This window comes from Myotis brandtii, unplaced genomic scaffold (assembly GCF_000412655.1).
Source record: "Myotis brandtii unplaced genomic scaffold, ASM41265v1 scaffold231, whole genome shotgun sequence".
NCBI classification, from domain to species: Eukaryota; Metazoa; Chordata; class Mammalia; order Chiroptera; family Vespertilionidae; genus Myotis; species Myotis brandtii.
The window spans coordinates 1,064,906-1,091,841 of record NW_005358689.1 but is presented as its reverse complement, the minus strand read 5'-3'; the positions used below and the strand labels follow the sequence as shown (position 1 = coordinate 1,091,841).

Genomic DNA, 26,936 nt, shown 5'->3' with positions numbered 1-26,936 from the left:
GAGAAACATCAATCAGCTGCCTCCTGTACACCCCCTATTAGGGATGTGCCCGCAACCAAGGTACATGCCCTTGACCAGAATCAAACCTGGGACCTTTCATTCCGCAGGCCAACGCTCTATCCACTGAGCCAAACCGGTCAGGGCTGGCTTTTGGTCGGTTTGGCAGTTTAAAATGTGAGTTTCTGCTAAACATCGGCCACTGCAGTGATAGTAGTGAATACTACGAAACATGGAATAAAATAGAGGAATAAAACCGAGAGAGCCTGCTGGTGGTGGTTGCCCGAGGGCATCTGCTCCCACTCCCCGCGGGCTCCTTCAGAGCTGAGGACACAGGGCTCAGTGGGGACGCGGGACAGATGCCTGCGGTGTGTGCTGCACGAGGCTCTGTTCACATAGGTGGCCGATGTCTTCTTGGTGCCTGGACGATCGGGCAGCTGCCTGTGGAGGCGCTTTCATGAGATTAAGAGAGGCCTTCGTTATGGTTAGCCGTGGCTGTGACTTGCCAGTGTTGCTTAGCTGACGTTAATTGGAGCTTTTTTCCTTTTGCAATTAGTCTATGGCAAGCCTGTGATCGCTGCCCAGAACCCACAGCCCCTGGACAGCATGTACTCCGGGAACCAGGGCAAACCCGGCGGCCCCGAGTCCGACATGGAGCCGGCCTCCTCCGTTCCGGAGAGCCACGAGAACGAGAGGATTCCTCGGCCCCTCAGCCCCACCAAGTTACTGCCTTTCCTGTCACACCCCTACCGAAACCAGAGCGACGTTGACCTTGAAGCTCTGCGCAAGAAGCTGTCCAACGCCCCCCGGCCCCTGAAGAAGCGCAGCTCCATCACAGAGCCAGAGGGTCCCAACGGGCCGAACATTCAGAAGCTCCTGTACCAGCGGACCACCATCGCTGCCATGGAGACCATCTCGGTGCCCTCCTACCCGGCCACGGCGAGCGCAGTGACTGCCGGCCCCGAGAGCCCCGTGGAAATCCAGAACCCGTACGCACACGCGGAGCCGGAGAAGGAGGTGGCCTCTCTGGCCCCTGAGCCCGTGTCCCCAGAGGCGGCCGCCCACACCAGCACAGCGAGCAGTGACGTGCCAGCTCCTCCCCTGGGCCTGGATTATGTGTCCGAAGGCACCCCAGACACCAGCCCGAGTTTCCAGAATAACGTGGAAGAACCGAATCCAGAGGCTCCCCACCTGCTGGAGGTGTACCTGGAGGAGTATCCCCCCTACCCTCCGCCACCGTACCCCTCAGGGGAGCCAGAGGGGCTGGGGGAAGACTCCGGGAGCCTGCGTCCGCCTGAGATCACCGGGCAGGTGTCGCTGCCTCCGGTAAGTCACGCGGTGCTCGTGATGCTTCAGGAGCCTTGTCGCTCTTCTAGGGGCTGATTGTGAAACTCAGCGAAGCAGCAGCAAGTGCGTGCAGCCATTTGCAAAGGCCGGTGTGTAAACTGCCCGCTGCAGCGCATGTGCCCCGCAGTTTGCCTTTTTATTCTATAATTCCTTTGGCACAGAGTCGACATTATAAATGGGAAGGACTAACAGGGTTGTGTGTTTTTAAAAAAATATATTTTTATTGATTTTTGGAGAGAGAGGAAGGGAGAGGGTGAGGGTGAGGGTTAGCTCTTGCCTGGTTGAACCGTGAGGTTTGCTATACCATGTTAGGAAGGTAATTTAACAGCCAATCTTGGTTAGTTTTGAACTTGACAGAAAACCAGCCTACCTGTCAGTGGAGATGGTCCTCTTAGCTCAGTTCCTGCTGGAGGGACGACCAAATGTATCTCACTCGGTTCCAGAAAGTCACGTTCTTTGGGCACATTGGTTAAGCTGTTGTGGTTTATATACTCTTCTGAATAATGTGGTACTTTCATAAAAAGTGCTGAATATATTTTTTGTGTCTTTTACCAACTCAGCTGAGATGTTATTCCTCCCCATTTTTGTCGGTCTCTTGCTTAGAGCAGGATCCTTCATTTTCCACGCTTTTCTTCTGCAGGGCAAAAGGACCAACTTACGTAAGACTGGTTCCGAGCGAATTGCCCACGGAATGAGGGTGAAGTTCAACCCCCTGGCTTTGCTTCTAGATTCATCTCTGGAGGGAGAATTTGACCTTGTACAGAGGATTATCTATGAGGTATGATTGGTCAGTTTCTTAAACACGTCCTTGCATTATAGTTTGCTTTAAAGCTCAGATCAGGAAGCTGCAATAGAGAAGTTGTATTTTTAAATTTTCTTTTGGGGGAAGTGGGGTTGTTGAGAGGAACTCTTGAACTTGCTCCCAAGCAGGCATTGCTGTTCTAAAGGTGCGACTGTCAGGTGTTCGATGATGCAGAAGTGTAGTCTCCACCAGGCCCCACTGGGCCCCTCGAGTCCTGTGCTTTCTCAGGGGGTCCTTGCCCTCCTTTAACAATTGCTCCTGTGTGGGTTTATACTAGACTGTTAAATTACAGACGTGGTCCCTACTGTTCAGAAGCCTACAATTTAAAATATTTTTAGTTGACCTTTTTTTCTTTCCATGGAAAATGTCACTTGTAGTTAGACACTAATTTGTGGTGGGAAGTTGGAGGGTAAATAAACAAAAATGACTCTACGGATACAGTTTCTGGTTCTACTTCAATTTTTGGGAAGAAAAAAAAGCTTTTCTTAGTGAGTGCCTACTTAATGTGGCTGTTTTGTCTGTCTCATTTCTAGAATTGTCCTAGGCGTCATTTTCTTGGCTCTCGGAGGTTTTAATTACGATTTTTTTAAAAGGCCCCGAGTCTATTCCTGTCCTCAGGATCCTGCAGAGCCAGGACGTCGTGGCGGTTCAGGTGTGCAGACACTTGAGTAGCGCCCATCCTGTCCTTGCTGTTCCAGGTGGAGGACCCGAGCCTGCCCAACGACGAGGGCATCACGGCGCTCCACAACGCCGTGTGCGCCGGCCACACGGAGATTGTCAAGTTCCTGGTGCAGTTTGGTGTGAACGTAAATGCTGCTGACAGCGACGGGTGGTGAGATTTCCTTGCAACTCCGCATATCTTAGTCCATTTTTAAAAGTCTAACTGTGAAACAAATCCTTAATGTGTAATAACGTCCTGTTCCCTTCATGTTGGGAACTCAGCTTATATATAATTTCCTGCTATTACAAAACATGGGGTTGAAAAATCCTGTCGTTATAGTCACCACACTGTTAGTGATGGCGTCTGGATCGGGGGTGGGGGTACACTTTTTTAAACCTGTGCACCCAAGAGGAACGAAATGAAGAGGGGAGGGAGAAAAAGGGTAAAGAAACAGAATCCTATGTACTTTAGGGCCTCCTTAAAATTCTCAACCCCTAGCCCTAGCCGGTTTGGCTCAGTGGATAGCGTCGGCCTGTGGACTACAGGGTCCCAGGTTCAATTCCAGCCAAGGGCACATGCCCGGGTTGTGGGCTCGATCCCCCCCAACTCCCCCAGTGGGGGGGCGTGCAGGAGGCAGCCAATCAATGATTCTCTCTCGTCATTGATGTTTCTATCCCTCTATCTCTCTCCCTTCCTCTCAGAAATCAAATATATATATTTTTTTTTAAAAAATTTCTCAAGCCCTTCTTCTGAGCCTGGGCAGCAGCACTGCCTCCCTGTCAACCTGGGGTCGCTGGTGGTCCATGATAAAGCATTGGCCATGCTGGCGAGAAAGTCGGTGATGGCATTAACAGCGAGGCACATGTTCTGAGTAAAGGTCTGTAATGAGAAGACTGTCGTGTCCTCTGCTCCGGCAGAATAATTAGCTGGAGCTTCAGAGCATCCAACTATATACATCTTATCCTGGTTTAGATTATTACCCAGGTTTCATGTCCTTTCACTCTTTTCCTGGGTCTCCTCCCCCTCCCCCCGCTCCAGCCCGTGCAGCCCAGCACTCGGACGTGTTCCTCTGTGGCTGTGGCTCTCTGATGGGCTCGGCGTCTGCGTGTAACTGATTTAAAGGAAACTGTGAGGAGTTCTCGGAAGGCGGGGCTTAGTAAACGAGACTCAAGAACTTCCTTTCCAGATACCAGGTCGCAGCAGGTGCCATTCAGTTAAGAACCGTTCCCAGCCCCTGCTGTCTCCCCCGACAGGACCCCCCTGCATTGCGCTGCTTCCTGCAACAACGTCCAGGTGTGTAAGTTTCTGGTGGAGTCGGGGGCCGCCGTGTTTGCCATGACCTACAGCGACATGCAGACGGCCGCGGACAAGTGCGAGGAGATGGAGGAGGGCTACACGCAGTGCTCCCAGTTTCTGTACGGTGCGTAGGCGTCGAGTGACGTGTGTGCAGCACGCCGTGAACCCGTCCACTTCTCTAGGGTGTAATTCGATCAGCATGTTTATTATTTGGAAAACATTTTCGTGTTGTCCATAGTCCTGGGCATCGGAAACAGGGCTGCCTTGGCCACAGACGTCAGGGCAGCTTGTGCGTGTGCCTAGGAGCAGCCATGGTCCGGGAGCCGTGTCTGACCTCGTGGCACTCAGGGCTCTGATATAACAGGGTCTTCTATGAGCCTTGGCTCCTTAGTGAGTGACGGTGTGTCCTTGCAAGTAAGTACACGGAACCCCTCCTTCCACGCTGATAAGGGAATGCAATCGGTGTGCGAACCCACTGACCCAAGCTCTCCCGCTAAGCAGACTTGTCCCAAACATCAGTGTTTTAGAGCTAACTCTTTGCTCTTTCGTTTCCTTGATGTTTGAGTTTATGGTTCTGGTTGTATCACCAGCCGTGTAGCTGGAGCAAAAAGGACTGAGAGATCGAGCAGATAGAGGTTGGTTGCTCTTTATTTACAAGGGAAATTTTATCATTTCCAAGTCTTAGAAGTTGAGCTTCATTTTCCTTCTCAGTTTCGCTTTAGAGGAAGTGAGAAGGGGAAAGAGGGATGAGGAGGTGCGAGGAGTCCATGGCATTCAGATTGTAAGACCCCTGAGGTTAAAGACATAGGATGTCTTCTCTGTTCGTTTTTTTTTTTTTAAGATTTTTATAGAGAGAGGTAGAGAGAGAGTTACATCAATGTGGGAGTGGGACATTGATCAGCTGCCTTCTGCAAGCCCCCGACAGGGGATCGAACCTGCAACCCTTTTTAAAAATAATTAAATCGCTCTGGCCAGGTGACTCGGTTGGAGCGTCATCCCATACACCCAAAGGTTGTGGGCTCAGTCCCTGGTCGGGCATGTGTGGGATCGGTGTTTCTCTCTCTCTCTTTCTCGTGCTGCATCCGAAGAGTCAGTTCCTAATGAGTAGTGTCGTGTTCACTGAAGTTGAAAAAAACCTGACTTTTCAAAAGCAAACAGATATTTTCCTAAGAACAAGGCGGAAACAGTGGTGAACGCTGCATGGCTCGGGACCTTCTAGCCTAATCCCTCCAGATACCCCTCACAAGCAGCACCCCGAGGGGGAGGAGCTCTGCTACAGAGTGGGCGCTGCGGGATTTTCCGCTCCCCAATTTGTGGATTTCACTGTCTTAGAATTCAGAGTCTCATTATTTTAGAGTTGACTGCATGCAGGCTTTTCGCCACATTCTGCATCCCAGCATATGTTATATATGGTTCCTTTATCCTTCCCCACTTGGGAATGGGTAGAGACCCCTTTAACAGATACATGCTCTGCTTTTCCCTCTGTCCTCTCGGGGTTTAGGGAGCGGAGGAGGCAGTGTCCCGAGTTCCTTGCCCTGATGCTTAAGGGTCGGCTGGGAGGGGACGGCTTGCCGCTCGCGCTCCTGTCCTCGCCTGTGGCGGTTCTTTTCTGACCCCTGGGCTTGCAGAAGGCTGTGTGTGGGGAGCATGGAGAGGTGCTCAGGGGTGGTCAGTGTGCGAGCTTAGAGCTGGCAGCGCAGGGACCTCGTCTGTCTGTCTCCTCTGCTCTGCGGCCGCCCTCCCTGCCCGGGACTCTGCATGCGGGTGTTCAAGGGAGAAGTGCGAGGGGCCCGCTCCACGTTCACTTCCTGTGCCGTGTCTCCCGCCGCTGCAGGCGTCCAGGAGAAGATGGGCATCATGAACAAAGGCGTCATCTACGCGCTCTGGGATTACGAGCCTCAGAACGAGGACGAGCTGCCCATGAAGGAGGGAGACTGCATGACCGTCCTCCGGCGGGAGGACGAGGACGAGGTGGAGTGGTGGTGGGCGCGCCTGAGCGACAAGGAGGGCTACGTCCCGCGCAACCTGCTGGGGGTGAGTTCCCCAGCCCGGCCGAGGCTTTGAGGGGGGCTTGGTGAAAACCCCGGGTTTTACGGGCGCAGTGCAGCCGGCTGCCCTGTGCTCACGGGACATGGAATGTGAAACGCTGATGGTCACAGGTTTGGACGGAAAGCCGCATCTCCAGTGGTTCCTGTTGATGGCCAGTTGCACGTTTCCACGTTTGCCGGGCCTGGAGGTCAGGGCCTGTCGCATGTGCAGGTGGAGTAAAGGCTCACTGATGGGCAGCGAGCTCACGACACTGGAAATGAAAGTGTTTAAATCGGGATTTGCAGCCCTGCTAGCGAACAGGATTGTTGGTTCTTTCTCTGCTGCTTGATTTTAAGTTTCATAAAAACCAGAAAATAGTAAGATCATATGAACCAAGAGCACACGAAGGGGGGCCGCCCTCAGTAAAGACCCAGCAGGGCCTTCGGGGAGGAGGCTGGGGCGGACAGGGAAGAGGGGGAGGAACTCCTGGTGGACTTGGCAGGAGCCTCCTTCACAGGCTCTGTGTTCTGTACAGTGTGTGTGCGCCTGGGGCCTGGGACCTGGGGCCTGGGACTTGGGAACCAGGCAGAGAAATGTGAGTTAATTGAGAGACTGAGTCACAGCTTAAAGGTACAAGTGCTTGCAGAGCCTGTTGGTGAGGAAGTAGGCGAGTCTGAGGGCGGGAAGGGCGATGTCACCTACAAGGAGCAGCACGCAGGTCAGTAGCCTTGGCTCCCACTCCGGGCAGGTGCCCCGAGCCCTGGGACCTGGGTGGCCGGGGCCGCGGGAGGCGGGTGGGGAGGCTGAGGGTAGAGTAGGTGCTGACAGTGGCTGGGAGGTGGATCTGTTGGTATTGCCATCAGCTGTGGGGCAGACATGGCCTGTGCCCACTTAGAACTTTGACTGGCAGCGAGGCCCTGACCCAGCCTCTGTCTGGCGCCCTGCGGCCGAGCTGGTTAAAGTGACTCGGGCCGGGGCCTGGCCGGCCAGCTGGTGACCAGCCTGTCCTCCCGGCTCTCCCTTCTCCATTGTTGTTTGTCTGCTGTGCAGCCTGAATTATTTCACCCGTCCCCACGCTGCCTGTGATGCAAGATTTATTATTCAACAGCCAGCGCTCCTTCATGTAACGTAAATGACAGAGGATCGTGGAGTGAAAAGAAACAGGCATGGGGCTCTTTACAAAGGCTTTGAGTTCCCAGGTGAAGTAGCAACACGGAGGTGGCTCTCCTCCGAGCCCGCTCGCTCTGCTCAGTCCTTAGCAGCAGAGAAATGCGTGTCTGAGCGCCACTGCCCCTCGGCCAGACCCCAGCCAGTCAACACCCACTTCTCCCGTGTTTTACCCGAGAGAAGCTCGGCCCCCGAGAGCTGGCTGCTTATTTGGGTCTTGTTTTAGTCCCTGACAAAGAGGTGCTGTGGCGGCGGCTCGATGGGGGGGCGGGGTGTGATTCCCAGCGGGAAGCGGTGGCCCAGACGCGGGGCTGCCTGCGTGTGGCTCGGAGCTTCTGGAATCACGGGCTGCACTGGAGCTCCTTTCGGCCCAGCGGGGAACAGTCTCGGTCCTGTGGAAATCTCCTCTGGACCGAAGTGGCCTCCGCACCACATTCTTCGTTTGTTTCTTGGAAATTTAAAAAGAAAACCGCATACATGTTGAATTTTTAGCCAGAGACTCAGCTACGAGTTTAGAAAATTGTGTTGGCTAAACATCTTTTCTCGGAGAGAAAAATAACCCTTTATATAACGTGGATCCTGCAGTTAGTTTTTCAGTTTTGGCTGGAAGTCTGACTCCTTTCTTTCAGTAAAACCTTTTCCCCTTTTAGAGGGGGGGGAGGAGGGGGGCTTTTGTTCGGCCGCCAGTTGAATTACTAGCTTGACTTGCTCTTGGCTTCCCGACGGGGGATCTTGTGACCTTCACATACACGCTGCTCTCCAGCTCTTGTTATGGAAAACACACACCCACAAAACCCTAAAACAAAACACTCCACTATCCCTCCTCGATCTGTAGACTTGTAGTCTGGGCATTTCGCTCCTGACAGCCCGGAGTCCCGTGACACAGAGCTGTGTCCGTCGTGAATCAAGTTGAAAGAGACGTGAATCTCTTATGTTTCCCTTGAAATGGGAGCTTCAGGTGCGGGACACGTAGCATGTTGCAGGTCACTGCAGCCGGCGCATCCTCGTCAGACTGTTCACAGGCGCCAGGCTGTGCGATGGAGCTCATGCTGAGAGCATCATGGGTTTCATGTCCCTGCCGTGGCGTTGTGCCTGCTAAGGGGCCCTGTGGCTTCTGAGTGTCCCTGATGCGAGAGTTGCTACAGGTGAATCTTTGCGTCTTCGCGCAACTCTGGGGGCTTCACAAGGCAGAAGGAATCCTTTTCTTTAATTTTCTTCCCTGTCCCGCCAATCCCCACCCCATTTCCTGAGCTGTTCTCCCCCATGTTCGTATGTATGTAAACGTTTTGTAAACTCTCTTACAGCTGTACCCAAGAATTAAACCAAGACAGAGGAGCTTGGCCTGAAACCTGATTGAAGGTAGTTAATGAAGAATTAATCTGTTACCACTAAGAAGTCATAGGATTGTTTTGGGCACAATCTCACAAGACTTATTTCAATGACGCCGTAACGTGAGAGCCGTGAGAATGCTCTGGAAGAAATGAAGGATGGAAGAACTCCCTGTTGGTGCAGGACGGCGGCACCAGGAAGTGGAGCTTAGGCGGAAGTGGCCTCACTGCGCGGGGACAGGCGTGCCAGGGAGCACTCAGACACAGCGACAGCCTCTTTCCGCAAGAAGCAGGGCCCCTTGTCGGGCTCCTGGGAGACCCTTGGAGTTTGCCAGCACCTGCCCCTGTGCCTGTCCCCCCACGGGAAGGACCAGTGCCATCACGGGCCACCCTGGGCCACCTCTGATGGCCCCAGCACCAGCTGCCCTCGGGGGCCCCATGAAGGCTCGAAGGTGCGCACGCCCGTGCACTGTCAGTGAAGAGCGATTGGTAGCCAGTGAGCAGTGACTTTGTTACACGTGCTTGTAGCATTTTAAGAATTATGCATATATTTGAAATACTGAAACCAAGCTACACTACAGATAATTAGGTTTGGAATCTTGTTTTTAGGCCACATTTGAATCTATATTTATTGCCTTTTGTATCTTGGAAGTGACTTGTTACAGACTTACCCATAATACTTGGCAAGATCTTAGCTGACTTTGAAAACAGTTGTAATAAAAGTAAATGTGGGACTTTGCGCTGCCTTCTGGTTTGGTTTCCGTGTCCTGCACAGCCCCACCTGGGAGTCGGGGTCACCCGGGTCAGAGGGGAAGCAGGCTGCCCCGCCACGCCTCCAGGAAGCACAGCATGCACTGCGGTGCCAGGCGACTCTTTATTTAACAGCACATTCGGCAGGTAAGGCAACAAGGCAGCATTCCCATAGTGTTAGCGCAGCCCCCAGGGAAGCCGAGGAACGAGCTGTGTTCTCTCTCCCGGGGCTCCCTCGCCCCGACCCCCTACTCCCTGTGCGAACCCCCCAGTCCGTGTGCGGCGCTGGAGGTGGCTGAGTGCAGGAGCTTGAGCAGGCAGCAAACAGCTTGTTTTGTCTTCATCACAACAGGTGTGCACGCTGGACGCCTGGGTCCCGTGTTGTGTCCGCGGCCACGGGTGGCCTCCCTTCAGTATTTTTAACACTCAGTGTAGGATACACACGAACTCGAATCTCAGACTTACTGTTTGCCAATCGGTGTCCTGTAAACCGCCTCCTGTTTAACCGGAGACGGCGGTGGGCGTTCTCACCGGCTCCAGGGGCCTTGACAGGATTCCCTGTTGACCCTCGTACTAGTATTTCCGATTTTACTTAAGGGATCGGGTGAGCCCTGAGCTGCTCTTTGGTAAATGTCGAAGCTGCATTTTTGAACTGGAAGTTGCTTTCAGTATTCCCAGCAGGATCTTGTATCCTCTGAGATGGACTGAATGTTTGCTCAGCTGTTAAACACCTGCATTTTTATTTTTATTTTTTACCTGATTTAATATTGCTCTAAAGGGACCGTGTGTAAAAGTAAAAAGTGTATCCTATGTACAGATTTAAAGCTTTCTTTGAGCCGGTCGAGGGTTAAGCGACTCGCTTGCATTTAGTCTAATGATATGCAAATCTTTTCCTATCTCAAATGGTATCGTTATGTTCGGCTATAATCATCAGTTTAAGTAAATGTTCCCATAATCGAGGTCCGGATAAAAGTTTCTCTGTGAAAGCTTAGTCCGTGGCTGATTTCCTTTCACGAGGAGTCTTCAGGCAAATTTGTGTATAACTTCAAAGTACTGAGAAACAGAGCCACTGGGAGGAAGGAAAAAAAAATCAGTTCAATGACTATTTTTAAAATGAAAGGCAACTTACCTGTAGATGATTCTGAAGGACTGACTTGGTACCAGAAAAGCTGAGCGAGGGTTAAGATATCAGTGTGCCAACTCACATTTTTTTTCTACCTGATTTCTAGAATCTAGTTTTTCACAGGTTAGCAAAAAGCGGATACTTGAAGCAGATGGTCATGAATTATATTCAAGGTTGAATGAGACACATGTAATGTGCGACTCAGACAGCATCTGGATTATCATTTTCAATCTGGGCTTTTTTTTGTTGTTGTTAATCCTCACCTGAGGGTATTTTTTCTATTGATTTTTAGAGAGACTGGAAGGGAGGGAGGGAGGCTGGGGAGAGAGATCGATGTGGGAGAGACGCTTCGATTGGTTGCCACCTGCACCTGTCCTGACTGGGCCAGGGCGTCGAGCCTGCAACCCAGGTACGTGCCCTTGCCCGGGAATCGAACCCAAGACCTTCGGTGCCCAGGCCAACGCTCTCACCCCGGAGCGACCACCCGGGGCTTTCACGCTGTTTCGCCCCATCAGCAGGTCGTCGGGTGTGGCTCTCCCTTAAACGAGTGGTTTTCAACCTTGGTTCTTATTGGAGCCTCTGGGAGCTCGAATAGGGATCCGGACCGAACCGGCTGGATGGGCCTGGAGAGCAGGACTCGGCAGAGTCGGCAGGGGATGCCACCTGCAGCCAGGGCTGGGCAGGCTGCAAACCGAGGGGATTTTCTTGATGTTTCTCATCCTCAGCAAAGACTAGGGTGTGGGCAGCTCTAGGCGCCTGTGGAAGGGGCGGCTGAGGGCAGGAGGGGAGCCGGAACAGATGTTTCCCTGGGAAGTGGGGAGGGTGGGCCGAGATGGCAGCCGGCCGGCGTGGGTGGGAGCTGGGGAGGAGCAGGGCTCCCAGCAACAACGGTACAGGGGCTCGAGTGTCCGGGCTTAGCAGATGGCACGTTGTGTCAGTTGCGTGGCCTCCACGTGAGATCGCCATATCGGGGTAGGGCTGTCTCCCGGGCTACCGCGTTCTAAGCAAGTCCGTGTGACTTGTAACCAGCTAGGCATCCTTTCGGTCGGCTAAAGGTACTGCGGATGCATCATGCAGTCAAATAGCGCTTTCTCTAGAAATAGCTGGCGCTCTCTAGGTTTCAAAACTCAAGGGAAAGAGTTGCCTTCTTAGGACTTAGCTCCTCTCTGGTCCACGGGGACTTGATCCCCCCCTGTTCCCCCACCCCCAGCACTGCCCCCCGACCCAGCCCTTGCCACTAGGTTCCCCGCACATGGGCGTGCAGGCTGAAGCCGACGGTAACGAAAGCGTGCCCGAGCTGGCTTCTTTCCCGGAGGGGGGAGAGGCTGCTGTCTTCGGGATGGCGGGAGGACACTGTGCATTGTGTGGCATTGGCATTCCAGTTTAATTTGGGTTGATGAGCATTTCAGAAGTGGGCCTGGCTGGGGTTCCAGACATGGGAGCACAGTACTTACTTAAGGGAAGCTTAGTTACTATTGCTCATTTTATTTAAAAAATAAATAAATATTTTTAGCTCTAACCGGTTTGGCTCAGTGGATAGAGCGTCGGCCTGCAGACTGAAGGGTTTTATTTTATTTTTTTTAAAAATAAATATTTTTATTGATTTCAGAGAGGCCGGGAGAGGGAGAGAGAGATAGAAGCATCAATGATGAAAGAGAATCATGGATCGGCTGCCTCCTGCACGCCCCCAACTGGGGATGGAGCCTGCAACCTGGGCATGTGCCCTGACCGGGAATTGAACCCTGACCTCCTGGTTCATAGGTTGACGTTCAACCACTGAGCCACGCCGGCTGGGCTGTTTATTTTATTTTAAAGGGGGAAGACGGAGAGGAAAGTGATTTTTCTCAGCAGCCATTTTAAGCCCATCTGTTCTAAGAATGCACTTGGATTTCATCTACAGGGTTTCCTTCTAGAAGCACCCTGGCCCAGGCTTGCTGGTTAGCAGGGCGAGTTTCTAAGCGGGACCTGCTGCCCCTCTTCTCATCCCCACCCAGTGCTGGCCTCAGGGCGAAGCTCCTGGGAGCAGGGACCAGGCGCGCCTCCTGGCGCTCTAGAACAGATCGGAAGCTGGGGAAAGGCTGCAAACACAGTGCCTTGTGGGGTCCTAGACCCATTCACAGGCCTGTCCCCAGCAGACAGAGAGCTTTCAGACAGCATGTCAACCAGCCATAGGTCCCTGTCCCCCAGGCGACAGCCCTCCCCTCCCGTCCACGTCCGAGCGAGGGGTGTACGTACAGAGATCAGGTCGAGCTGTATGGTTCCCGTGTTCTCGGGGTCCAGCTGCTTAAATATCCCTGGGGAGGGAGAAAAACAGGGTGTCACCCGTGAGCGGGCGGCAGCGACGGGCACGTCATCTCCTTCTCCTCTGGCAGCCGCGTCGCTGATCTCCCAAGCCGTCATTTCTTCCCTCCCTCCCCCAACGAGACAAGGATTTCCACCCTCAACTGGACAGACAGGCCTCTGGGCCCGGCGAGCCCACCCACGTGGAAGGCGGCTGCTCTCGCGCTCGCGGGGACTGACACGCGTCTTCCCCCAGCGGCCACTTACTGAACAGCGTCTCCAGGCGAATCAAGCAGCGGACAAAGTTATCGAAGTCGATGATGAGGTCGTCGTCGGCGAAGCGAGCCACGATGACCTGGTGGAGCTGGCAGGGCAGCTTGAAACCTGAGGGGAGAGGACAGGACCGCACCCCGAGCTCTGAACACAGGTTGCGGAATGGACGTGGCCCTTTAAATGGCAACTACGATCGCGTCTGTCCCCTGGCCGCTCGCCGAGGAGGCCGGATTGGTCTTGCAGAGCCAGGGCCTTTGACCGTCATTTCCAGACTGTCCCCCTGCACCCTGCCTGGCTCCTCACTGTCCAACAGGGAGGACTTGTCCTGTCTGTTCCCACTTCCACGCTCACACTGTTCCAGGGGGTGAGCCACTGCCTCTCCTGTTTGTTCAGCGCTGCGTCATCTCGGCGACTAGGTTCTGCCTGGATGCATGTGGCAGAAGCTGCTCCTGGTAAACGAATATGATTTCCCTCCAGGAATAGATTTGTTCAGGGGTCCTGGCTGCCTGGGATCAAGGTCACACTTCCCAGCATCCCTTGCAGCCCTCTGGGGCCTGGTGACCACGTTCCGGCCGTGGGACGTGTGTGCAGTGACCTGTGTGTCTCCCTCCGTCAGTCAGCCCGTTGCCAGGATGGGGGTGTGACGGCAGGCCACCCGGGGCCCACGGCCACATGCTAAGGGCTGGTGACAGAGCAGCCGGGTCCCTAACAGCCGGGGGCACCCTCCCAGCCTTGAACTTCTTCAGCTTGGGGGGTGGTTAAGTGAGAAAATGATGCATCTCGTTTAAGCCAGCGATTTGGGGTCTTTGCTAATACAGTGAACCATCTCACATGGTCCTTCCTACCTGTCCCCCCAAACACCCGTCTCCCACAGGCTTGTGTCCCTTTTATCCGTGTCCCATTCTGCCAGGGACTTCCCCTAAGAGGCGCGGAGACACCCCACGTGTGCCTAACCAGCCCTGTACCCCAAAGGGGGAGCTGGGGGCGCGGCCGAGAGCTGGCCTTGCCGGCTGGACCCACCAGGCTTCTGAGAAGACTTAGATGCAAGGCGGCCTCGTGGGCAGAGCATCTGGGCCTCGTTTGGTTTTACCCATCGGCCTTCACGGGGGATGAAAGGGATGGGATTGTACTAAATGGGCACCTGCTTTATCTCACCGCTCACCAAACTGCGTATTGTGTTGTGTGCGTCACACACGCTACCAACGAGGCAAAAGGAAGTGCGATCATCAAATCTCACCTGCTTCTTCTAAGGCTTTCCGCATCTCATAGGAGTTCATGGTGCCAGACCTGTCCACGTCGATTTCCCGGTAAATTTTCTGGAATGGCAGGTGGAAGACGGTTATGAGAACCAGGGCAGGGCAGGCACAGGCCCCTCTGTGCTGAGGGGGCAGGTTTCCCAGCTCCGCGCCCCCCGCCCCGTCGGGAGAATCGCCGTTCCTGCCGCCAGTAGCTGATGGTATTTTGCCTCTGTGTGAGCCGGTTTGTAAACCCGCACATCCAGGCAGCCAACTACTGGGAGGCCCGTGTTCCTGTCTTACATATTTGTATTCTCAGGCCATTAGAATTCCCAAGCACAAGAGGCCACACAGCCTTTTGGGGGTGGCTTCCAGAAGACCCCGTTTCTGGTCCGAGAGCTGAAGGCGGGGAGCAGACCACTGAGCCTGCAAAGCCCTCGCCTTGCTCTCTGGGCATTTGCCGGGCCTGCCTTCACGCATCCTGAGCTCACGCCCCTGGGAGGTGCCCCTGCCCCTCCCGCCGGGCCGCTGTGTCCACAGGCCCGAGCGCAGCGCATCCCCGACACAAACCCCGGCCCTGCCATTGGTCCTCCCGCGCTCACTTGGTACTTTTGAATCTTCGTCCAGAGAACGTAGAACTCCTTCAGGCCCAGCTTGCCGCTGCCGTCGGACTGCCTTCAGTTAAGGAGACACTGGACACTCTGGGACCACAGGAGCTCTGGCGGACCCCGCCCGCGGGGGTGGGAGGGCCGGAGAGACACCTGTTGGCTCCCTGCGCCCCGCTTGCTGACTGGTCTGGGGGTGCCATAGGGACCCCAGATCCTGCGGAAAAGGAGCTGTCGGATGACATGCAGGGGGCTTCCGGTGGTTTCTAGTGGCTTGCCGATTCGGGGAGTATTCTTGGGCACATTTCTAAGAGGCCTTTTGGGAGGGGAGCTACACAGTGGGCGCCGGGAGCCCATGAGACAGACCCTCTTAGAAGTTTGTACCATCCCCGCCCAGCGCTTCTCAGGGGCATCAGGAACAAGGCGGGAAATGGATGATGCGTCTGCCCCGGGGGCAGGCGGGGGGGGCGGGGCCGGGAAGGCGCGGGCGAGAGCAAAGGGTGAGGAGATGCTCGCGGAGGGTGGGCTCCGTCTCCACCATCGACAGCATCATGGCCAGAGGACACATGCGCATCAGAGATGTGGCTGAGGGAATACAGGTGACCCTCAACAACAGACTGCACCTGGGCAGGTCCGCTCCGATTTGGATGTTTTTCAATAAATGTGCCCAGTATTGTAAGTGTATTTTCTCTTATGACTTTAATAACATTTCCTGCAGCTTACTTTAGTGTAAGAATCTATAATAATAAAAGCGTAAGATGCTAATTAGACCAGACGACCTTCCGGACGAAGCCGGGGCTGCGAGGGAAGCCCGGGTCCCGGGTGCCAGAGGGAAGCCGGTGCCGGCAGCCGGAGGAAGGAAGGCCTACTCTTGCACAGATTTCGTGCATCGGGTCTCTAGTATGGTGTATAATGCCTGTCGCACACAATATGTGTACATCAGCTGTTGATGGTATTGGTCAGACTTCCGGTCAACAGTAGGCCATTAGTAGTTAAGTTTTGAGGAAGTCAAAAGTTACACGAGGATTTTCAATGATGTGGGGGGGCCGGTGCCCCTTGCTGTTCAAGGATCAAGTGTGTTTTCCTGGAGGAAGAGGTGGAAACGCCCCCAAGCGCTGGGGGCAGAGGAAGGTGGGCGTACCGTGGAGTGTCCTGCCCCAGACCCAGGAACGCGCCCGCTGCCCTCTGATCCTGGGGCCTGGCTTTCCCTCCCCTGAAGTCCCACACGTCCCCTCGTGACAACAGTCCTACACCCACACAGCAGTTGGCCTCTCTGGCGGGCAGCCTGCCTGGCTCTCTCTCTGCAGGTGACATGGCAAGCTCCCCGGCCCGTGTTCTCGGGGGCACGTGAAAGGATACATCCAGCATGTCAACCATGATCTTGCAGGTCTCCAGGCTGAAGCCATCCGACTTGATATCTTGGCCTAGAAGACAAGGTAAGAGATAGGAAAACCTCCTGCAGCCGCACTGGCGAGAGAACTTTCCAGGACCACGGTGGCAGGGTCCTGGATCGGCGCCTCTGGATACAGTGGCCACTGGAAAGATGTAAAGTGGCACATCTGGCTACTGGCTCCGCCCGGGACAGTGCAGAGGCGCCTGCCTGCTCTGTGTGCTCACCGTGGGCAAGCGGGGCTCCCACCGTGCTTTTCCTGGTGGCGGTTCATCCTCACCTGAGGACATTTGTCCATTGGTTTTTAGGGGGAGTGGAAGGGAGAGGGAAAGACAGAGAGAAACGTCGATGTGAGAGACACACATCGATGGGTTGCCTCCTGCACGCGCCCCAGGACCCAGGCCGGGGAGGAGCCTGCAACCAAGGTACATGCCCTTGACCAGAATCAAAACCATGACCCTTTAGTCCACAGGCTGACGCTCTATCCACTGACCTGAGCCGGCCAGGCCCACGGGTGCTTTTAAAATAAGTAAAACAACGATGACTGCGTCCTGAAGTGCTCCTGGTGCAGACTCACCCGTGGAAACGAAAAGTGGGGGCACGTGAGTTCGTGGAGGCTGGGCTGGGCCGAGGGCTTACTCGGCCCGTCTGCCGCAGGCGTTTTCCGAGCCTCCCTGTGCCCGGCGAGCGAGAACCCCGAGGCCCGGAAGCCACCTGGGACGCCGTTCTCTCCCAGGCGGGTCCCCTCTCCTTGGTGCTGGCGTGCGAGAAGCCCACCGTTTCTGTCACGTCCTCCTTAAGGTTAGAACCTGACCCAGAGGTTCTCAACCTGTGGGTCGCGACCCCTTTGGGGGTCGAACGACCCTTTCACAGGGGTCGCCTAAGACCATCGGAAAACACATATATAATTACATATTGTTTTTGTGATTCATCACTATGCTTTAATTATGTTCCATTTGTAACAATGAAATTGGGGGTCACCACAACATGAGGAACTGTATTAAAGGGTTGCGGCATTAGGAAGGTTGAGAACCACTGATCCTAACCCGTCTCAAAGCTGCCAGTCTGGGCCCAACCCCTTTTCGGGTGTGAGCAGAGGGCTGTGTGCGGGGCGTGGGCAGGGGGCTGTGTGCGGGGCGTGGGCAGGGGGCTGTGTGGGGCATGGGCAGCCAGGAGTCACCAGGCAGCTGGGAGGGAGGTCCCAAGCTCAGAGGCAGGGGGAGGCTGGAGCAAGAGGCCAAGTGGCCTGGTTTCCCACCCCCACCCTCGTGGGGTGTGGACAGGGGGCTGTGTGGGGCATGGGCAGCCAGGAGTCACCAGGCAGCTGGGAGGGAGGTCCCAAGCTCAGAGGCAGGGGGAGGCTGGAGCAAGAGGCCAAGTGGCCTGGTTTCCCACCCCCACCCTCCATCTGTGTGGAAACAATGAGGCTTTAGTCAACGTGGCTCCTGCGGCCACACGTCTGAAGAGCCCTATGACCTCACCGGTGCCTGGCGGCCGTGGGGAAACACCACCGCCTTGTTTTCCCTGCAGATTGGAGCGGGGGAGGGACTGGCCCATCCCCCTGGTGGGAGCTGTGACTCCGGGAGCTCTAACAGCCATTGGTCTGGTGACCACAGGGCGGGAGCCAGTATCTCCAGAGACCCTGCTGGCCCTGGGCTCTGGGCTCCAAGAGGGGGATCTACTTGTCTTTGGGGTTAGTCCGGGGATTGCTGGGGACGCCCACGGGGCTGACGCTCAGGCCTGCAGCATGCACGCCTGTGTCTGACCCAGGCTTACCCCTTTTGACACACACCCTGCTCCTGGGCTGCTATCTTACCAAAGGCCCATGGCTCCTGTGATCATCTGAGGGGCAGAAACATAGCTGGGGGAGTCAGGTTATAGGAGCCCCGTGTGGCTCAGGGGTGAGCATCAACCTATGAACCAGGAGGTCACGGTGCGATTCCTGGTCGGGGCATATGCCTGGGTTGCAGGCTCGATCCCCAGTGTGGGGCGTGCAGGAGGCAGCCAGTCAATGATTCTCATCATTGATGTTTCTATCCCTACAATAATAGGAAAAGTATATAAGGATTCTTGACTGGGGGGGGTTGGTGCCCCTAGTGTGTGTGTGTGTGTGTGTGTGTGTGTCTCCCCCTACTGGTCACCAGCGGGGAGGTGAACCATCAGTCCTTGCATATTTCCTGCTTATATAAGGCTGTGCTCAGCCTGGCCCTCCAGCCCCTCGGGTCTCTGTCCAGTTTGCTCCTTCTCTGCGGAAGCCCTGCCGCCTGGGCCCAGAGCCGCCATTTCTGGGGCCTTGACGTCACCTGCCTGGCCACTGGCTCAAATGAAGGGACATTTCTCCCAGTGAGAAACGGGCCGGCTTAGGCTCACTTACACATTTAGGATATGCAGCTTTTTAACGTCATTCCCTTAGTTTGAGTATAAGACGGTCCATTATTTTTCATCTTCCCTCATTATTGATCGATGCCTCCCCATCAGTGATTTCCCATTAAAGACGGCCAGGGGACGCAGGGACTTGGGGTGCTTCCCGGCTCCCATCGTCCGGGCCGCTCAGCCTTTTGTTGCCAATGACTCACCATAATAGCCACCATTTCTGGGGTGCGGGCTTTCTGCTAGGCCAAGCATGTCAAACTCATGGCCTATGGGCCGCATTCGGCCCACAACAAATATTTTTGCAGCCCAGCCAATATAACGGTATGTAAGAAACGGTTTAATAAAAATTTCGTAACTTAATCTTTACAATATCCTGTTATACATAATTATTAATAACCAACTGCAATGTTGGCTAATGACTGATTACTATAATCTAATTGTGTTGCATTCATTTCCCTTACGCGCCTTACGCGCAGGCGCACCATTTCTCTCCACTAATACCAGCAGCGAATATTTTAGCAGTCGATGGCCACATCATTTGTCTTGGACTGACTTGTTTGGTGTGCGCAACGGGAAATATTTCGCTTTCAGAGAACGAGAAAAATAGGTTTATCTGCATTATGCTTATTAATTTGTGCAGTTATTCAGTGTCTGGTAAGTTAACATTCAGGAAAAAAAATATTAACTTTTATTAAAATGTTCTATTATTTTATGTGAACGATGACTCCTTTATTTCAGCCCTTTGTATTCAGCGTGTCTCTATCGAAATAAACCTACGTTTCTATGAAAACGGAAGCTTTTGTTTTCTTGCGGCCCACAGACACTTAGACCGTCTTTGTTTGGCCCGTGTCAGCCTTGGAGTTTGACATGCTTGCTCTACGCGTTACTCATTTAAGAGGTAAGTAGTAACATGACTGTCCAGCAGGTAAGGAATTGAGTCCGGAAGGTTCTATGACCTGGTTTAGGTCCCAAAGCCAGTGAGTCATGGAGCCGGGAAGTGACTGTGACCTCCAGGCCCCGGAACCCTTGTTGTTTTGAGAATCACGTCACGTAGACCCCCCTCAGCCACTCCTCGGGGGTGGCATCCACTGGGAGGGGGGCGTGACGGTGCAGGCACAGCAGCCCAGATGTGGCAAGGCGGCCGCAGGGGAAGGGGCGGGTGAGGGGTTTGCACGGAGGGGAGACTTACGCTTGGCGAGAACTCTTCTCAGGATGGTCTGCAGCTCGAAGGCCGAGATCTCCGCATCCTGTGGGCATGCAAGCAGGGCATGGTTATTGGTCCCGGGAGCCGCGTGGCACACGGGGCCATCCACGTGCCCTGCGAGCCGTGCATGCGGCAGGTCTGGGCTGGTCTCTGCGTGTGCACCTCTCAGAGGCCCCCGGAGCTGCTGGCGGGGGAGGGAGGGTGGTGGCGCCCAACCCCAGATCTAACACAGACTCTCAGTGGTCATCCCCGCTCCGCATGGGGAATAGAGATCAACTCTCCACTCCTCCCGCGCTGGCGGTCTTAGTTCCCACGCCTCCCCCTTAGCACACCTTCCTTGCCCTCTCAGCCTCGGCCCTGGCTCCCCGTGAGCTGGTCCGGCCCGCGGACCCTCAGGGCAGGCCCAGCACTTTCTCAGGGCTCCATGGAGTGGTTCAGGCGTCTCCACTCACCCCCTTCCACTGAGTAACTGGGGGCAAGCCCATTGACGAAGACCAAGGGTGGTTGCCCTAGCTGGTTTGGCTCAGTGGATAGAGCGTCCACCTGCGGACTGAAGGGTCCCAGGTTTGATTCCGGCCAAGAGCACTTGCCTGGGTTGCAGGCTCGATCCCCAGTGGGGGGTGTGTAGGAGGCAGCCGATCAGTGATTCTCTCTCATCATTGATGTTTCTCTCTCTCTCCTTCTCCCTTCCTCTCTGAAATCAATAAAGAAATGAGAAATATATTTTTTTAAAAAGAATTTATAAAAAAAATATCTAGGGTGGCTTTTTCTTGGAGTCGTGGGAAGAAAACGGGCTGAAGAACTTTGTAGCCAAGGGAGGCCCCCATGGCTGAGGGATTTTGTAAGAAAAGGGAAGTCCAATGCCCGTTGTGAGTGGCTCGCATTGTCCATCCCCCCAATTATCTTTGTGGAAATCAAGGATGAGGGGCCGAGTTCCACGTCTCGGTTGGAGTGGAACAGAAAGGAAATAGAAGAGCCACCGGGCGATCGAGGCAGGAGGAGCAGAGGCAGAGCTGAGGGGCCCGGGGCCCGGGGCGGGCCGCGGTCTCGGGGGGACGTGGGCAGGAACCCGAGCGGAACCTGAGTTCCATCTGCAATTCCTCCCGCCCGGCTTCGGTTCAGTCTGTTTCCTCTCTTTACTGACATATTTTTTAAAAAATATTTTTATTGATTTCAGAGAAGAGGGAACAGGGAGTGAGCGATAGAAACATCCATGATGAGAGAGAACCATGGATCGGCTGCCTCCTGCATGCCCCACACCGGGGATCGAGCCTGCCACCCGGGCATGTGCCCTGACCGGGAATCAGACGGGTCCATAGGTCGACGCCCAGCCACGGAGCCACGCCAGCTGGGCTTCCTCTCCCCTTGAACCTGAAGTCGCCTTGAGGACGAGAACCAGAGCACGACAGAGGTCTGGGGACACCTACCTCCCCAGCCAGCTGGGCGAACAGCCTCCTGAACCCGTCGTCGATGTCGTCCTCGCTGACATTGAGCTGGAAGGTGAGACACGGAAATGAGGGACAGCGGGTCCCCCGAGGTGACGGGCAGGCGCCTGCTCCCCTCCCCACCACAGGCCCTTCTCGACCTCACTCCCGGCCTGGACTGTGAGGTTTCGGGGGTTGAGATAAAGGAAAACCCATGAGCGGGAGCAGGAACTACGCAGGAAGGAGATAGACCAGTGATGGCGAACCTATGACACGCGTGTCAGAGGTGACACGCAAACTCATTTTTTTGGTTGGTTTTTCTTTGTTAAATGGCATTTAAATATATAAAATAAATATCAAAAATATATGTCTTTGATTTACTCTGGTTGCAAAGATCAAAAAATTTCTATATGTGACACGGCACCAGAGTTAAGTTAGGGTTTTTCAAAATGCTGGCACGCCGAGCTCAAAAGGATCGCCATCACTGAGATAGACGCTAACGTCTCGCATAGGCGGCTTCTCGGACATCCGACCGCGCGGCCTTTTATGAGCTGCTCTAACGGGACTCGGACGGGAGGGCCGGCCGGCCTGTTCCGGGAGGATCGGACGCTGGCCTGTGAGCAGAGCCCACGGGGCCCTTTTAAACTATTGACTCCGTGGTGTTTTCCTCCCTCGACTTTGCACTTGGAAGGACGGAGCCTTGCCTGTGCGTCTGTCCCAGCCCTTCAGGACCTGTCACTGAATCACTTTCATTTTATAGAGAAAGCGAGGCCCAGAGAGGGCGGTGGCGAGAATCTCACGCTGATCAGCACAGCACCGGGGCCTCCTGCACAGGCCCCCACGCGCACGTGGCCTCACTCGCCCCAGCGGGTGGGGGGGATTGGCGCTGAAGGAGGCCTTGGTTTCCAGCTGTGACCCCCCTGAACCCTGGGGTTCCTTCCTGCCCCTCCGCTCCCGGGTGGTCCACGTACCTCTTCAAGGTCGCCCTCGATCTCGTCGTCGACCACCCTGGAAAGAGAAGGAAGCTGCGTGTTACTGGGAGGGGCGTGGGGCGGAGGACGTGCTGCAGAAACCACAGCTGACAGGTGGACGTGAAGTCCAGCGAGGGGCGGGCCGGCGGAAGTCTCTCATCCCTGGGTCCTGGCCCGTCCCCCATTAGCGGAGATGCCCCAAGGAAGAGCGACGGCCGAACAGCTGGGAGAGTCTGAGAATTGTTGGTTGGTTTGTTTGCTGGGTGTGGTCATCAGAGAGCACCGCGCCCCCCGCCCCCCCACAGAGCCGGTACTTGGACAACTCGCTCCCCGGCCTTGGGAACCGCTTTTTTTTTTCATCCAAACACCCTGGGCCCCGTGGATCTTCCACGCTGAGACCCCCTGACAGACGCCGCTGCCTGCTGGCTCCCGGGGCTGCAGCGGGCAGGCCGCGCGGAGCCCATGGGTGACCCTACTGGGAGCACGGCCGTGGTCAGTGTATCCCGGGCACCATCCTGCTCCCGGGTGAGGGCACTTCCGCTCAGGGACGTCTTCCTCGGGCCCCTGGATCTTAAACTAGGCCCCCGAGAGTCCTAACCGAAGTGCCGCCGCTGCGAAGAAGAGAGGCTAAGGGACCTCTTGGTGCTGGCGATTGGAATCAGAGTTAACATCCTGGGGCCAGGAAGTCAGACACCTTTGCGGTGGGGTTGGGGGGGGGGTGTCCCATGGTGCAAGGGTGGGGGGCGTTCACCCTGGACAGCAGGAGAGTTGAGGGGCTCAAGGCTCCCCAGGTTTCTCCACATGATGGGACCATGTCAGCAGCTAGTCTGACATTGGCCATTAAACTGACAATAACAACGTGATGATTCTGCGAATTCGGATTCTGCAATTTGCTCCATAACCACCCGTGTCTAACAGATGTCCTCCGTGTGGCCGGTTCCCCTGCTTCCCTGAGTTTAACACTGAAGTCCTTCGATCCAGCAACCCCACACGACCCCCTCCAAGCAGGTGGGTGTCGCAGAAGAAGACCCTGACGCTCAGAGAGGCAGGAGCCCCGCCTGGGACAGGCCAGCGACAGCCCGGAAGGAAGGGGGGGCGGGGAGCCAGGAGGTGAGAGAACCTACTGGTAGTCGGCTTTCTTCTCGGAGAAGACCCGCAGGCAGAAGTCCCCGTCCTTGTTGGGCTCGAAGGTGGACGGCACCACCACGTACTCGCCCGGCGGCAGCTTGAAGCGGTTGAGCACCTCCCGCAGGTTGATGTAGGTGTCCGACCGCTCCCTCGCCCGGGTCGTCAGGAAGAACTTCTTGCTCAGGTGGATGTTGGTCTGTCCGGCCAACTGATGGACAAACGGAAACAAGTGGGCGTGGAGGGCGGGCCGGGCCCCACCTCCACGTGGCTCTCGCTCTCGCGATGACAGCGGTGACGTCGGCAGACTTTTCCCTTAAACGCGACAAAGCCCGCTGAGGCCTCCGAGGGACCTCACGTGCCCCGAAGTGACTCTCGGGGACAGTGAGCGTCCACGTGGCAGGAAGCTGGGTTTCCGGTCCACATCTACATCGACTTCTCACTGCAGGGTCCACCTTTCCCTTCAGGCTCATTTTTTTAAAATATCTTTTTATTGATTTCAGAGAGGAAGGGAGAGAAAGAGGGATAGAGACATCCATGATGAGAGAGAACCATCGATCGGCTGCCTCCTGCATGCCCCCCACTGGGGATGGAGCCTGCAACTCGGGCATGTGCCCTGACCGGGAATTGAGCCATGACCTTCTGGTTCATAGGTTGACACTCAACCACTGAGCCACACCGGCCGGGCCTTCAGGCGCGTTTTAAGAACACCCGGGGCTCAGGAAGAGCCTCCTGTGGTCCCAGGACCAGAGATCGTCCACCCAGAACTCAGCCACGCCTGGCCTCTGCTGGCCTGGGGCAGGCAGCCTGAGGTTCCCCACGCCGAGCTCACATCCGCAGGACGGGGGCCTGAGCCACCTCGCCAGGGCCCTAGAGGGGCCAGGGACCAGCCCCTGCCACCCGTCACAAGACCCCCGAGCCGACAGTCTAAGCCGTTTACGTGTTGGCGAACCTGAGCCCCAGGGCTGGGGGCTGACGCATGCCAGACGTACCTCCTCCGGAACCTGCAAAGACAGAGAAGCGCACGCTTAATTCCGACGCCCAGATGTGCACGGGCACGCCACCGCGGGGACTGCCGCCTTTGCTGTCCCTTTCCTCTGTAGCTTCAGCAGTGGTAACTGCATCGGCACACCATCCTCACACCATCCCACACTTAAAAAACCTCATGCCCCAGCAACAACGTCGACAAGCCATGATGGCACCATTCCCATTTTGTGGAGCATGAAGCTGAGGCACGGAGCTTTGCAGTGACTTGGCTAAGATCACCCAGTCGGCCACACCGAAGCCACACCCGCCTCCCACCAGGGAGTGCAGGGCCCCAGGCAGGAGGAAGCCAGCAAGCAGCCAGGCCGGGCGGGTGCATCCCGGGCTAGGGGCCCGCCCCCTGCCTGGGGCCCCCTCTCCAGTTCTGCGTGGGGCTCCTCAGGGGGCTGAGAGGAGCAAAGGAGGAAGGAGGAAGGGGTAGGCGGCGAGCAAGGAGGCGAGAGGACCTGCTGGACGTCAGCGCCCCCCACGCACCTCGTAGATGCCGAAGCCGATGGTGTGCATGTCCTCGCCCATCTTGCGCTGCCGCCGCCGGTGCTTCTGGATGAGCCCCACCAGGAAGGTGCAGCCGCGCTCCCCGTCCTCCTGGTCCTCGTCCTCCTCCTCCAGCTTGATGAGGTACTGCGGGTTCATCCAGAAGGTGTCTGCGCCAGAGGGCGGGCAGGTCAGGCCGGGACGCCCAGCCCTGAGCAGGTGCATGGCCGGGGGGTGAGGGGGGCTCTGCCCTTGTCTCTGGGGACAGAGGGTGGAGAGGCGGGGCCAGCAGCAGACCCTGGGCAGAGGGACCAGCACGGAGGTGGGACTAGTGGGCAGCTGGCAGGGGAGCCCGGGTGATGGGGGGCTGTCTGAGTCTTTCGGGACCTCAGCTAGAAACTTCCCTGCGGTTCCCTCTCGCTAGCCCAGGCTGGCTGGTCCTGGAGGTCGGCTTTCTCACCTGGAACAGGGTGGTGAGAGCTGCGGCACCCCTCGGGGTCCCCCCCTCCCGGCTCCGATTAGAGGTCACGGGTGGGCCTGGCTGAGGAGACTTGGGGACTAGCTCCCGCTCCCTTCGGGGAACCCAGGCGCCAGGAACACCCCTGTTCTGTGTCCCCTTGCCCACCCCCCTCCCCAGGTGTCTGCCCTCCCCACCTCCACACCCATTTCTAGAGGGACCTGAGATTCATTCATGTTTAAGGACAGCCGTGCCGATCGCCTCCCTCACCTAACGGAATAAAACTAATTGTGGCGTCCCCGAGGGCGGCACTTGGCAGTCTGGCTCCGCAGGCTGCTGGTGGCCTGGGTTGTAAATGAATGTTATTGGAGCACAGCCACATCCATGCATTTACATACGGCCGCCTCCCTCCGGCTACACCAGTAAAGGGAGGAGTGGCCACAGCGAATGCACGGCCCACAAAGCTAAATGCATTTTCTGCCTGGACAGGGAAAGTGTGGTCCCTGAGCCAGTGGGCCCAGGGCCTGCCAGTGGCCCTGCAGCTGCCACCTGGGGCTGCACCCCGGAGGGAAGGATTGGAAGCCAGAGCCAGAGGTGCTGGCCAGCTGGTCCCCGGCCGACTCCTTGCTCTGGGGCCCAGGCGAGCCACACGGAGCCCAGTTTCCTCGTTGGTAACAGACCATCAGTATGGGACCAGGACCTGCCACCACAGTACTCAAAGCACCGATGCCACCGCCAGGCGGCGGGTTCGAATCCCAGCCAGCTGAGCGGCCTGGGGCAAGTCACGTGACCTCTCTGCCCTCATCTTAGAGATGCAGGTGATCCTCCGGGCCCTGCCTCCAGACCTGGCCGTGAAGATGACATGGAACAACGGGTGTTCCCAGTGCCCAGGTGTGCGCCATACGGGGCAGATGCCATCATGACTAGATCCTTTCGGAGGAGCCAGGGGAGAGGAGGCTGGGCCATCGAGGCAGGAGAGCCAGGAGACCCGATGGAGGGCGGAGGGCGGACCAGATGAGAAGTCAGCCCTTACCCCGTCTGAGCAGGGCCCATCAGCATCAGCCAAGTGAACTGGGCGCTGGAGTTGCTGGGCAACAGCTAGGGTCTGGACATGCCCAGGGGATGAGGCTCCCAGCAGGGCTGGTGGATAAAGAGACCCCCGCCCGGCCGGTGTGGCTCAGTGGTTAAGCATCGACCCTTGCACCAAGAGGTCACTGGTTCGATTCCCGGTCAGGGCACATGCCTGGGGTGTGGGCTCCGTCCCCAGTAGGGGGCGTGCAGGAGGCAGCCCATTGATGTTTCTACCTCTCTCCTTCCTTCCTCTCTCTCTAAATCAATAAAAACACTTTATCTTTAAAGAGGCCCACAGGCACGAGGTGGGATTGAGTGCTGCCTTGGTGGGTGTGGAGGGAGGCCATGGCACAGGGGCTCTGGGGCGTGGCGAGGGCATCACAGAAACAGCCAGGCTTGGGTCCAGCCCGGACAGGAGGCAGGTGAGTGCAGGAGGTGATGGGGCTGAGAAAACAGGGAAGGGTGTCGCGACGGAGACCCAGGGACAAAGAAGGCAGAGGGTCCCAGGGGC

At 56.1% G+C, this 26,936-nt stretch overlaps 2 protein-coding genes across 2 annotated transcripts in view; one reads left to right on the top strand and one right to left on the bottom strand.

Moving 5' to 3' along the window:
* TP53BP2 (tumor protein p53 binding protein 2) overlaps positions 1-9,365 on the top strand; it is a 107,963-nt gene extending 98,598 nt beyond the window's left edge. Inside the window, exons 13-19 of the mRNA XM_005866511.2 lie at positions 320-365; positions 517-1,323; positions 1,985-2,122; positions 2,845-2,978; positions 4,061-4,227; positions 5,938-6,137; positions 8,603-9,365. Of these exons, the coding sequence (XP_005866573.1) occupies positions 320-365; positions 517-1,323; positions 1,985-2,122; positions 2,845-2,978; positions 4,061-4,227; positions 5,938-6,137; positions 8,603-8,644 (1,534 nt within the window). The 3' untranslated portion in view covers positions 8,645-9,365. The remainder of the gene's footprint in view (positions 1-319; positions 366-516; positions 1,324-1,984; positions 2,123-2,844; positions 2,979-4,060; positions 4,228-5,937; positions 6,138-8,602) is intronic.
* Positions 9,366-9,486: 121 nt separating this feature from the next.
* LOC102240228 (calpain-2 catalytic subunit) overlaps positions 9,487-26,936 on the bottom strand; it is a gene marked incomplete at its 5' end in the record, with an annotated part of 33,594 nt that continues 16,144 nt past the window's right edge. The window contains 12 exons of the mRNA XM_005866510.2: positions 9,487-10,445; positions 12,735-12,793; positions 13,047-13,163; positions 14,290-14,368; positions 14,890-14,958; positions 16,252-16,316; positions 19,845-19,902; positions 21,287-21,352; positions 22,255-22,291; positions 23,379-23,590; positions 24,372-24,383; positions 24,898-25,067. Coding sequence (XP_005866572.2) covers positions 10,422-10,445; positions 12,735-12,793; positions 13,047-13,163; positions 14,290-14,368; positions 14,890-14,958; positions 16,252-16,316; positions 19,845-19,902; positions 21,287-21,352; positions 22,255-22,291; positions 23,379-23,590; positions 24,372-24,383; positions 24,898-25,067 — 968 coding nt within the window. The remainder of the gene's footprint in view (positions 10,446-12,734; positions 12,794-13,046; positions 13,164-14,289; positions 14,369-14,889; positions 14,959-16,251; positions 16,317-19,844; positions 19,903-21,286; positions 21,353-22,254; positions 22,292-23,378; positions 23,591-24,371; positions 24,384-24,897; positions 25,068-26,936) is intronic.